We start from the raw sequence: 11,973 nt of genomic DNA, 5'->3' as shown, positions 1-11,973 counted from the left end.
ATATATATATATTGATAAAAGGGGAGTTTTTATTGGTCCATCGCACACATCTTTACGTGCGGTTGGCGGACGCAATAATTTCACCTGAAATCCACATTTTTTTTTCCAACTGTTTAGTTTGCTAAAAAATAAATACAACTTGAAAGTAACATAATGTAGTTGGAATTTTATGTTTTTGGAATTCTTTGATATTATTTGGTTTTCTGAAATGTAAATACAAGAATTTATATTTTTATGTAAAATATGTATGGTGATAGTGATGGCAGCAATTGATGGTTGTGACGTTTGCATCGAGTGATTTCATGCATATGGTGGTCGCCACATAGACGAGCGGTCGGTGGCAGCAAGTGGTAAGTGGCGGGCAGCGGGAAGACGACCTCTATCTGCATGTGGCAGGCGGCTTGCTGGCAACAACTAACGAAGACCCCTGGAAGTAGTAGGTGGAGACTTTCAAAAGTAGTTGGCGAAGACCGCTTATAGTGGCGGGGCAACGACAAAGAGAGTGCATTTTTTGTGTTTGGAAATAGCCCAATTCTAACGAATGCATAATAACTAGTTTTGAACTACACGGTGAATTCCAAATTCATCGAAATTGTTACATTGATTTCTTTTTTCATTGAACGAAATATCATAATTTTGGAAACTCTTAAACGCAAGAACTTATCTGGATGTGACATTGTAGCTGCTACAATACTGCTCTTCCTTTTTTCTAATTGATCCTCTACCTTCTTTATTCCCTTTCTAATTTTATTCTCCTTCTATTCTAATGCCTTCATGTTCGAACTACTACTACTTATTATAAGTACGTTGTCTTAGGGTTTAGTTTTTTTTCCAGATTTTTAGATTTCTGTACAAGCCAACTGTTGGGGTTGTTTTCTCTTCTAGGGTTATATCTGCTGGCAAAGAGGTGCTCAGTCTGTATCTAGCTCGAAGCAGTGATCATCTCCAAAGATTTGAGGGGGTACTCCAGCTATAACTCAATCTTTGGGAGATATTTATCCCTTTTCCCTTCTACGCGTGCTGCCACTGCTTGTTGCCAGCCTCCTTCCAGCAAGCCTCCCTTAGTAGTCCATCATACAGTCCCACAACATCAAGTCGTTAACCACCTTCTAGCATGACCTCCGCTTCCATCTCTCCCTTCTGGGCCCGTCAATCTCCTCTAGAGAGTTATTTTTGTGTTTTGTCTTGTTCCTTCTGTTATTTTTTAGCGCGGTCATTGTTGTGTGTTGTTTACATATTTTTATTGTTTTATGCTGAGGATTCCTTGTAGTACTTTGAATTCAACAATAAAATTTGTTGTCCGGGCTTGACTTGGGTTAACTCTGATATTATTTGCTATTTGAGCTAGTCTAATCCTAGTCTAATCATAGGATTTTTTTAGAGTCCGTCAAAATTTATTTTTTTTATTTCTTCTATCTTTCTTTTCTTTTTTCCCTCCCCTCTTTACTTTTTCTTTATTCTTTCTCTTTCTTTCTTTTTTTCTTTTTTTTTCCCTTTTCTCTTATAAGTTCCAAATTTTCAACCGTGCCCCGGAGGAAATACATGCCAGGCCCCACTAGGGATGAAATACAACGGGAAATCTGTCATTTGCAATAGAGGTTAGCAGAGATGGATGATGGAACCCATGGGAAGTTTATCTTTGATTGCAATCTGGAGAGTCGAAAGAGGGACCAGGACGAGATCTGAATTTGTTTCATAGGGAAGACATCAATGATTAGGAATACCGAACACACTACTTCAAAATTCAATATTAGAGGAGGCTGAGAGACTAGTTTTTTTTTTTTTTTTTGAAAAAGACATATCGTAGTTTTCTAACAACCACCGTAGATAATCATATATTGTGGGAAAACACAGCTTTTAATTGTAATTTTTTAAGAATGCAGACATAAATTTTTTTTACCAAACATGAAAAACTACAGTACGACATCGCACCGCCGCCCTAAACGCACGCACCCTATGTTTCTATTATAAATTTAATTTAAATTTAATATCATGTATTTTTTGAAATTTTAGTTTATTTATTTATTCCAAAAGATCATCTAAAATTCTATATAGCAACTTGTACCTATTTAATAAGCGAAGTGTTTTTTTTAAGTTAATTAATGTACAAATAGTTAAAGTACTACGATGCAGTATTTTTATTGTTCTACTCATTAAACTAATTTGTTTAGTTAATTATTATATAATTAGATCGGAACATTTATTATTTTAAATAAAAAATCAGTTGCTATTAGCCTCATTAACAACATCTAATATTTTCTTAAAGCTAATTCATAATTTCTAAGACTATTTTTCTATTTTTTTATTATATTTCACTAAAAAAATTAGCAATTATTTAATTAATTAGTATTTATTTTTAAATTGATATTTTAATCAATAACTCTACAGCCAATGAGACTAGGGTGCGTTTGGGGCAACTTGTCGTTTCAGAAAAAATAGCTTATCCTAAAACGCGGCCTGCGGGTCGACCGCGGGGTTCGACCCATGACTTGCGTTTAGTGCTAAAATGCAACCGCATTTTCGGATAAGCATGTAAAATGAGCGATCCAAACGGTACCGTAGTGTTTTTAAAAACACCCCCGCACTTATAGGCTGCCCCAAATGGGCCTTAAACTATTATGACATGCATCATATAATATAAATTGGTCTCAAAATCAGTACTTAACTATATTAATTAGTTAGATTGATTTATTTTTCAAATTTTCTTTTAATCATTGTTGGGTGATAAAAAAAATTATTGCATTAGGGTGATAATTTAATGTTTTAGTGTTGCCTAAAGATTCAACACACAAAAATGAAATAAAAATCATAAGAAGAGACACTAAGATTTTTCTCTGACAAAAAAACGTAGAAAGAGAAAAAAAAATTACGGGGCTTAACCCAGTTAAAATAATCGTTTATGTAATATGGAGTGCAGAGCTTAACTCTCATCAGTATCAGGGAAGATTGGATTACAAAAAGTGATGATCATAGCTTTATAATAACGTTTGGCCATAATAGTCATAATTTGGTAACAAAAAATTTAATTTGTGGCTAAAAAGATAGAAGTTGGTTGCATCAGTTATAATTGGTGACTATAATGGCCGTAGCTGGTTGTATTCATTGTTGATGGTGGTCGATAATGACTTTTGGTAGCATGCAAAAAATTTTGGGGACCGGAGATAATCAGTTTCAGAAAATCCTTTATTAAACTGCCATCTTGATGTTTTTTAAGAAAATATTAAATAATTACTCTATTTAAATGTTGCACATAAAAAATGTGTCAGTGTTAATCCTGATGAGATTTAACGGGTAAGAAGAAAGAAAATTGACAAATGAGGGCTCATCAATAGAAGATCAGGAGGGCCCGCAGATAGAAGAGAACCACTTATCCGACCAGATATAGCTAACCTAGTGAAAGCAAGCAAGACCAAAACCGACCAAGTCATGAGGACCATCGAATGACTTGAATCCAAGCCGTTTGACCTGTAACAAGACAAAAGACATAAAAGAAAACCACTACAAAAAAGATGATTCAATACAATCGATTACATGCCATCTGATTCGATTTGAGGAAAGATCCAGTCCCTCGATGTCACGGATGCCCTCAAGGCATCTCATCAAAGATTAAGAATTAATAATGCAACAATAAGTTTTATAATCATCCCTCAGGCTCTCGTCGTTGGAAAGCAAGCTACCTATCAAGTTACGGTGATTCAACATATGCTCAATAGACCAGCATTACTTTGCCGACAAGAGTTCCCTATCATTGATAGAGGGTATACAACTGGACTAGATCAATAGATCGACAAAGCCCAGCTGATTGAACATGTCCTACCTATTTAAAGTCAATCAAGCTTAGTTTACTGACAATGTCGGCTCAGCCATGCTAACCAAACCAGCTATACCGAGCAGAAGACAAACATGTTCGGCCGACTGAGCCAGAGAGCAGCAGAGCGATACACTTGTGTATGTAAAGTATTGAGAATACTCTATACAAACCCATTAAAATAGGGACAAAAATGTGATATCTTCATATTGTACCATCTCCCTTATAAATATATATATTATTTCATGAATAAGACAAGACATATTATTGTTCACTTCTCTCCCTCTCTCCCTCCATTTTTATGCTCTATTCCTTGGTGTGTGATTCAAGTACAAATCAGGATTCAACAAATGCATTATTTTTTTCTTCATTTAATATTATATTAAATATGAAAAATTCTTTAATCTTCAATAATCATTTGCTAGCTTTCATTTCTTCTCTGATGAGCCGTCTTTGTTGGTCATGTTAATGCCTTGTCTGGTAAGCTCTTGACATTGATGCCCTCATACATTAGCACCTACTGCAATTTTTTTTACATTAGCACCTACTGCAACTACTGCAATTTTTTTTTTTTTTTAAACTTTCCCATCAACAACTTCTTTAGCTTGAGCTAACAAACCAACTCATGATCTGAACTTGAACTTTGGGTATGACTTGAGCTCAAGCTCAAACCAGTAAAAAAAAGAGTCAAACAAGAGTTTAGTGTAACCACGGGTGTAACCGGGTTGAGGTAATGCCAGTCATATTTTATTATTTAAATAGCAAAATATATACTTTTGCCGCTTGTTTGAAATCACTTAATAACCTCATAAGAGTTTAAAAATGCTAAAATTTTGATATGTTAATCCAATAAAAAATCAGTAAAAAATAATAAAAAAATAAATCATTATAAGTTTTATAGCAATAAAAAGAATTCAGTGTGTCGGCGTGCCAGAAAGGTTGAGCAGAGCTTCGGAACATAGAAGCGAGGAAAATAGAAACTATGCAGAGTGAGTCATAAGCAGGCATGCTAGAGAGGCGAGCGAGACACGAGGCAAAGCAAGGGTGACCAGAGCAAGCCCTACGTCCTTAAAGTAGGAGGCAGAGCCAAAAAAAAATTTTCAATAGGGGCATAAATTAATAATATCAAAATAACATCAATTTGTTTATCTAGACATGAAATTACTATTGACTATTGTACTTTTCTTTTAATTTTTAATCTACAATTGATAAAAATATGCTAGTAAAAAAGATAAAAAAGAATATACTTTAAAATTCTTGAATCATCATGTATTATCAATATTATAATCATTTACATTATAACATGAAAATAATTTCATAGTTTTAAACCTAATATATTTGATTTATGAATTTGTTTAAATGCCCATGCTACAAAAAAGACTTTGAGCTAGTCATTTTCTTATTTTTATGCTATTTAGAATAATTTAAGTACATACCATTCAATTCTAATGTATTTACTTTTTTAACACCTAAACTTTTATTTTATAATACATGTCACTTACCAATGCATAAAAAAGTATATTTTACTTTTTTTTTAAAATAAAATAGTGATATTTTTCATATAATTTGAATGATTTTGGGTGGTAGCAAACTTAACAAAAAATAGAATTTAAGTGTCTTATTTGTAAATACATAGAAATTGAGTGGCATGTATGTAAATGCATTTAAACTAAAGCTTTGTTGGGAAGGTTTTGTGATAGTATACCTTTTAATCCCATATCATGAAATTATAGATTACTGGTGCCCTTTAAATAGAAAAGCATATGTAAAACTCCTTTGGAAACTTGTGTGGGGTTATGATGTGTTGTATTTTTATACTATATAATATAAAGTATTTTCAATATTAAAAACTTAATTTTTCATTGTATATTTTTACCGTTTGAATTTTGGTGCAGTCAATTTGGATTTATGCCTGGCAGGTTTACTATGGAAGCTATACATTTATTGAGAGGTTTGATGGAGAAGTTCAGAGATAATAAGGAGAATCTACATTTGATTTTTATTGATTTAGAAAAAGCTTACGATAAGGTTCCAAGAGATATCCTTTGGAGAGTTCTCGAGAAGAAATGTGTTCATATGACTTATATTCAAGTCATTAAAGATATGTATACTAGAGCTGTTACTTGTGTTCAAACTGAAGGAGGATTGACAAAATATTTTCCTATTTCTGTTGGATTACATTTAGATGCCCTTGAATTTTCTCTGATTTTGTCCACGTTTAAACACTTGATATTATTTGTTGAGTTTTTTATTCTGAGAAGAAACTTGAGCTAGAGAGATTAATTTGCTCTTTTTAGTCTCTGTTTATGAAAGGGTTGCTTTATGTTTCATCTCTTTAGAATGAAATTCATACATTGAGAAGTGATTTCTTATGTTTTCTTGGTTTATCTTGCATCCTTCTGCTAATCTTTTTCTCTTACGAAGCTCAGGATTATATCAGATTCATTTGAATTCTTAAATTTCTAAAGATATCATATGCATTCCATTCAGTGGAAGTGGTTTTAATTTTAAACTGAAAAGATGAATGATATACTTGAAGCACAAATTAGATAGACTAAAAATATGGACAATAAGAATAGAAAGGTTGAGCTACTAAATCACAAGTAGTTTTCTTTTTGAACTTTTTGAAGGAAATAAATTATTTTTGCAAGTTTTGTAGTGTAATTTTACATAAAAGTTTGGGGTGCAATTTATATATAATAGTAGTTATGGATAGAATAAAGTCGTCTTAGATGGTTTGGTCATATTAAACGTCGACCATTAGATGATCCGATTAGGAGAGTAGATGTTTTAAATTCGACTTGTGTTAAGAAAAGCAGAGGTAGACCTAGGAAGACTTGGGCTTATTGTATTAAAAATGATCTTAATTTACTAGAACTAAATGAAAATATGATACTAAATAGGACGCAATGGAGAAAAAGGATTCATGTAGCCGACCCCACATAGTGGGATTAAGGCTTTGTTGTTGTTGTTGTTGTTGTTGTTGTTGTTGTTGTTGTTGTTGTTGTTGTTGTTGTTGTTGTTGTTGTTGTTGTTGTTGTTGTTGTTGTTGAATTTTGGTGCAGTCAGAGCAGAGCAATAATCTGTCTAATTACTCGATGCTAAAATGGAGAGTCCAATGGCAATAACGGATGTAGATGAAGATTAACAATTGTTGGAAGAACTTGAGCCCAAAGCTGCCGTGTTGGACTTCGTATGTGCTTGTGTTTCAATACTTCATACTCCAATTACTCGATGGGGGGGTGATATTATATCGAGCAAGAAGAATCTGTCGGTTCCAATATCATTGTCGCCATGGCAACTTGGACAACAATAGAACTGGATTTTTGTTAGCAGCAGTCATTTGTTTATGAATGGAAAGAAAGAAAAATCTGTTGGTTCCAATATCATTGTCGCCATGGCAACTTGGACAACAATAGAACTGGCTTTTTGTTAGCAGCAGTCATTTATTTATCAATCGACAGAAGGAGCCTTATCGGTACAGAAAACTACTACCATACGATTAACATTATCCCTTCTGCATGACCAAAACAAGTTGCCCCACAGCAAAGACAATATATTTCTCATAATTTTTTTGAACTTTCTATCCTCCTTTGTACTAAACAAGCTCCTAATGGATTCAATGCTGCTTGCCGCGCTTGTCCTTATTCCTCTGTTATCCCTGCTGGTAGAAAGAAGTAAAGGGAAATCAATCTCAAAAAAAACACCTCTGCTTCCTTCACCTCGCAAGCTTCCTTTTATCGGCAATCTCCATCAAATGGGCTTGTTACCTCACCGCTCGCTCTTCAAGCTTTCAAAGAAGCATGGGCCCCTCATGCTTCTACAGCTAGGCAGCGTCCCCACTCTTATAGTCTCATCACCTTCTGTTGCTCAAAAGATCGTCAGAAAACATGATCTCATATTTGCAAGCCGGCCTTCACTTAAAGCATCAAGGATGTTGTTTTACAACAATAATGATATTGCCTTTGCCCCTTATGGAGAATATTGGAGACAGATGAAGAAGGTCTGTGTAACCAACCTCCTTAGCTTAAAAATGATAAAGTCCTTCAGTCTAGTCCGTATGGAGGAGGTGTCTTTAATGATGGAAAGAATTTCTCGGATAGCTTCGACCAATAAGGGAGTTGTATGCATGTCCGAGATCCTGAATTCATTTACATGCAACGTCATTTTTAAATCTCTTTTCGGGTCATCGTTAAGCCAAGAGAAGAGAGAACATCTTTGCGAGTTTATTCGTGAGAGTACTGTTTTGTTTGGTGAAGTGTTCCTCGAGGACTATTTCCCTGGTTTGAGATGGTTGGATGTGCTCATGGGATTGGAAGGGAAGCTTAGACGACAATTTGAGAAATGGGATATTCTTCTTGGAGACTTTATTCAGGATCATATTGTTCGATTCAATGACGGAGAGATCACGAGCAATACTAATTTAATTAATGTGATGCTCCAGCTACAGAAAAATTCAAGCATGGAGTTTGTCCTCACAAATGAACATATAAAGGCAATTTTGTTGGTATGTATTCTTAACATGCAATTGCTAATGGTAGAAAACTTCAAATTTCTGCTTAACTTATTGTCATTAGATAAAGGTTGCCGCTTATTTTAACTTTTCTATTAAATGCTTCTCTTGTAGTACCAGAGTAGATTCAATTTCTAAAGAACTCAAACAGTAATGTTTTCTGTTAATCTTAAAAATGAAATGCTTGTATTTTATACTCTGAAAGGATATGATTGCTGGAGGAACTGACACATCCTTCGCCACTCTTGATTGGAGCATGGCTGAGCTCATTCGAAATCCAGATGTAATGAAAAAGGTACAAAATGAAGTGAGAGAAACAGCTCATGGAAAGGAAATAGTCGAGGAGAAAGACTTGGATAAACTGGACTACATGAGGGCTGTCATAAAAGAAGTTCTTCGTCTGCATCCGCCTGTTCCATTACTTCTCCCTCGGGAGTCATTGCAAGACTGTCAAATACAAAAATATCACATTTCTAAGGGAACCAAAGTCCTTATCAATGCATGGGCTATTGGAAGAGATGATGTTTACTGGAAAGAAGCACAAGAGTTTAAACCTGAGAGATTCCTGGGCAGTGCGGTGGACTATAAAGGTAATGATTTTCACTACATACCATTTGGCTCTGGTCGCAGAATTTGCCCTGGAATGCAGTTTGCAGTCGCCATTGTTGAGCTTGCTTTGGCAAATCTCTTGCACCGCTTCAATTGGGAACTACCGAGCGGCAACTCTTGTGATGGCATGGACATGCTCGAGGGGGAAGGAATAACATCTGTAAGAAAAGAAAAGCTTGAATTGGTTCCAATAGCAATAAAACATACTTGAAAATTTACCAGTCATCATGTCTAAGCCCCACGACTTTAGCATTTCATGTAAAGCAAGGTATTGATGACAGCCGGAACCTATGATGTCATTTCAAATGAATGTATAATGAACGGTTCGGAGAGAATAAGAAGTGTTCCTTTTGTTTGCCTTTTGATGAAAATAAAGAAAGCACCTATTACAGAGCTAGAGAACCTGTTGCGCAACATGTTTTAAGGTTTAAATGTTTGGTTTGTTTATGTCTGGCTTTCGACAAAACTAACAAATTAAAAGGACTAAATATGGGGAGTGTTTGTTTTCACTCCTGAAGGAATTTAAAGTGAAAGTTATCATAGGATATGTGTTCTATTTAATGTCACATTTTTTATATCTAAAAATAATGCATCACGGCATATAAAGAGTATCCGAACCAACCGGTTGGTTCGACCGGCCACATATCTGATTTTAGATAGCATTAAAAATCACTCTTATATAGTACAATCTAAGGAACCATTTCCGAACCAGTTGGTTTAAACCTTTTGGCTCCAACCCTAAGGAACCATTCGGGGGAACCATTCGGCTCGTGTGATTAAATCTTGCTAATTTTATTTTAATTTAAATAGTAAAAACAATTATTTGTTTTGTGATGTGGGATTAAAGAAAAAATTTCGAAGAGATTCAATTTACATGCATGCCATCCAATTTTAGGTAAAAAATTGGGCATTTGCACACATACCACCCTATTTTATGTAATTTTCATATCTAACACCTAATCTCTATTTTTTTTTTTATATTTATACTATTCAAATCAGTCATATCACATCAAAAAATTCAATTTACATACATACCACCCAATCTTATTTATTTACATATCTAACACCTTAGCTCTGTTTTTACATTTATGCCACCAAAGTCATCAATATCACATTAAAACTATCACTATTCTATTTTTATAAAATGAAATAAATGTTTTTATGCAAAGATAAAACGATATATGCTAAAATTGAATTTTTAGTGTTAGATATTTGAGTGGAATGTAAATCTTATTATTGTCATTTTTAAATATATTTGATTTTTTAGGTCATCGATTGAACTTGTGGTTCAACCTTTGAACCCTGAATCTCTTCTTCTATTGGTTTATGGTCTTGTGCGGTTTTCATATCCATGATTTTCACTTTCAAGATATATGTAAATGTCAAATGTGTTGTTTTTGCGGGATCTAGATATACCAGTTGATGTGGTATATATATTATATATAAATCAAAAATAAATCAAACAGGAGAACGATCGACGAAGTGAAAAATAGAACGAGAAAAATCACACCAGAAAAGAACAGCACAGCGGAACACAAATTTACGTGGTTCGACAAATTGCCTACTTCCACGGTGTTGCATAGGATTTTACTACTTGAAGAATTTACACCAGTCGATCATCTCGACTTACAAGAGGAATCTTTTACTCTTCATTGCTCTCTCTCTTCTTCTCTCTCTACATCGAGATACACCGAAGAAAACTCTATACCGAGATATACCGAAGAAGACAAACTTACAAGAGAAATAAACTCAATTTCTCTTATGCCACAAGCCACCAAGAAGAAGCCTAGGGAGAACAATCTTCTTCTTCTTCTTTCTTCTTCCTTCTATTGCAAGAAACTACCGCTTGCGCTTCTCTTCTTCTGCTACGAGGAAATCTTCCTCTATCCCGAGGAAACTGAAGAACTCAAAGCGTGACTACAAAACCCAAGGAGAGCCATCTGAAGCTCTTATCACGAATAGGAGGGAGCGAAGAGATGTTTCACTTCGCAAAAGAGGAAAGCGGGAGTAGTTATTTGTGAAGAGGTGTGACTCTCCAAAGCAAAGTAACAACCCAAGCATAGTGGACCAGGCTCCACCGTTTCTAACAATTCTCTCACTTGGAGACCGGTAAACAGGCTGCAACATCTCCTTCCTCAAACTGATATCTTCCACTAGCGCTGTCGTCTTTTTCTTCAACATGTATCCTCCACCTTGAATCCTCCAACTTGAATCTTCCACCTCTGTGACTCAAATCCTCTGTTTTTACTCTAGAAGACCAACTGAAGCTGTGCACAACTTCATTTTCTCAAAAGTAACACCCTCATTTAATATATCAGCAAGCTTCACATAACTTTGCACCTCCAAACTATTTCGTGGGTCACTCTTGTCTCTTCTTACAACTCCCACTGCATGGGCAACATCCTGCCTCTGCTGAAAGTCTTTTTCAACATATCTAGTATTGTACCTCTTACTGACATGACACTCAGTCTTCACCTTGTACACCTATTTGTTGTGCAATGTCTTTTTCCCTAGTGGAAGTTCTGCCAGCTCCCACTTGCTCGAACTTTCATCATGCAAGATTTATTCATAACTTTGCGGTTCTTTAACATCTGCCTGTGGAACAATAGGAATGGGTGCCCCAGACTCACTTTCCTCTTTACTTCCATCACTGCCCTGCATTGTGGCCTCTAATAGATTTCCTACCACATTCAAAGCTCCTTAATCCAATATCAAGTCTTCAACAGAACTATGAACTGCTAACAATAGTGCATATGAGATTCTTCAGATACCACATTTGTGCTATCACTCTCTATCTTTTTAGGATTCCTGCATTTATTCTTTATGTGGCCAAGTGGCCAATATGTGGCCAACCTTGCCACAATTCCAACAGGTTGCCTGCTTACTAAACCTTAATTTTGATCTCCCTATACTTGAGTTCCTGTCATGTCATCTCCCTTTGAAATCAACATTCAGTGACGAACTCGAACTTGAGACCTCGCCAAAATCTTTCATAGCGGAAGTGGGAGAGAGATCAACCAAAATCAAATCACGAATATCATTG

The 11,973-nt window shown here is 35.1% G+C and overlaps 1 protein-coding gene across 1 annotated transcript; it reads left to right on the top strand.

Moving 5' to 3' along the window:
• Positions 1 to 7,311: 7,311 nt before the first annotated feature.
• Positions 7,312 to 9,319, top strand: LOC110028731 (cytochrome P450 71A1-like). The gene is made up of 2 exons (XM_020730697.1): positions 7,312 to 8,315; positions 8,527 to 9,319. The coding sequence occupies exons 1-2, from the start codon at positions 7,422 to 7,424 to the stop codon at positions 9,139 to 9,141; spliced, it is 1,509 nt and encodes a 502-aa protein (XP_020586356.1). The 5' UTR covers positions 7,312 to 7,421; the 3' UTR covers positions 9,142 to 9,319.
• The last annotated feature ends 2,654 nt before the right edge of the window (positions 9,320 to 11,973 follow it).

Source organism: Phalaenopsis equestris, unplaced genomic scaffold (assembly GCF_001263595.1).
Source record: "Phalaenopsis equestris unplaced genomic scaffold, ASM126359v1 Scaffold000522, whole genome shotgun sequence".
In the NCBI taxonomy this organism is placed as follows: domain Eukaryota; kingdom Viridiplantae; phylum Streptophyta; class Magnoliopsida; order Asparagales; family Orchidaceae; genus Phalaenopsis; species Phalaenopsis equestris.
The sequence above is the reverse complement of the archived record's forward strand: the minus strand, read 5'-3'. Positions and strand labels throughout refer to the sequence as shown.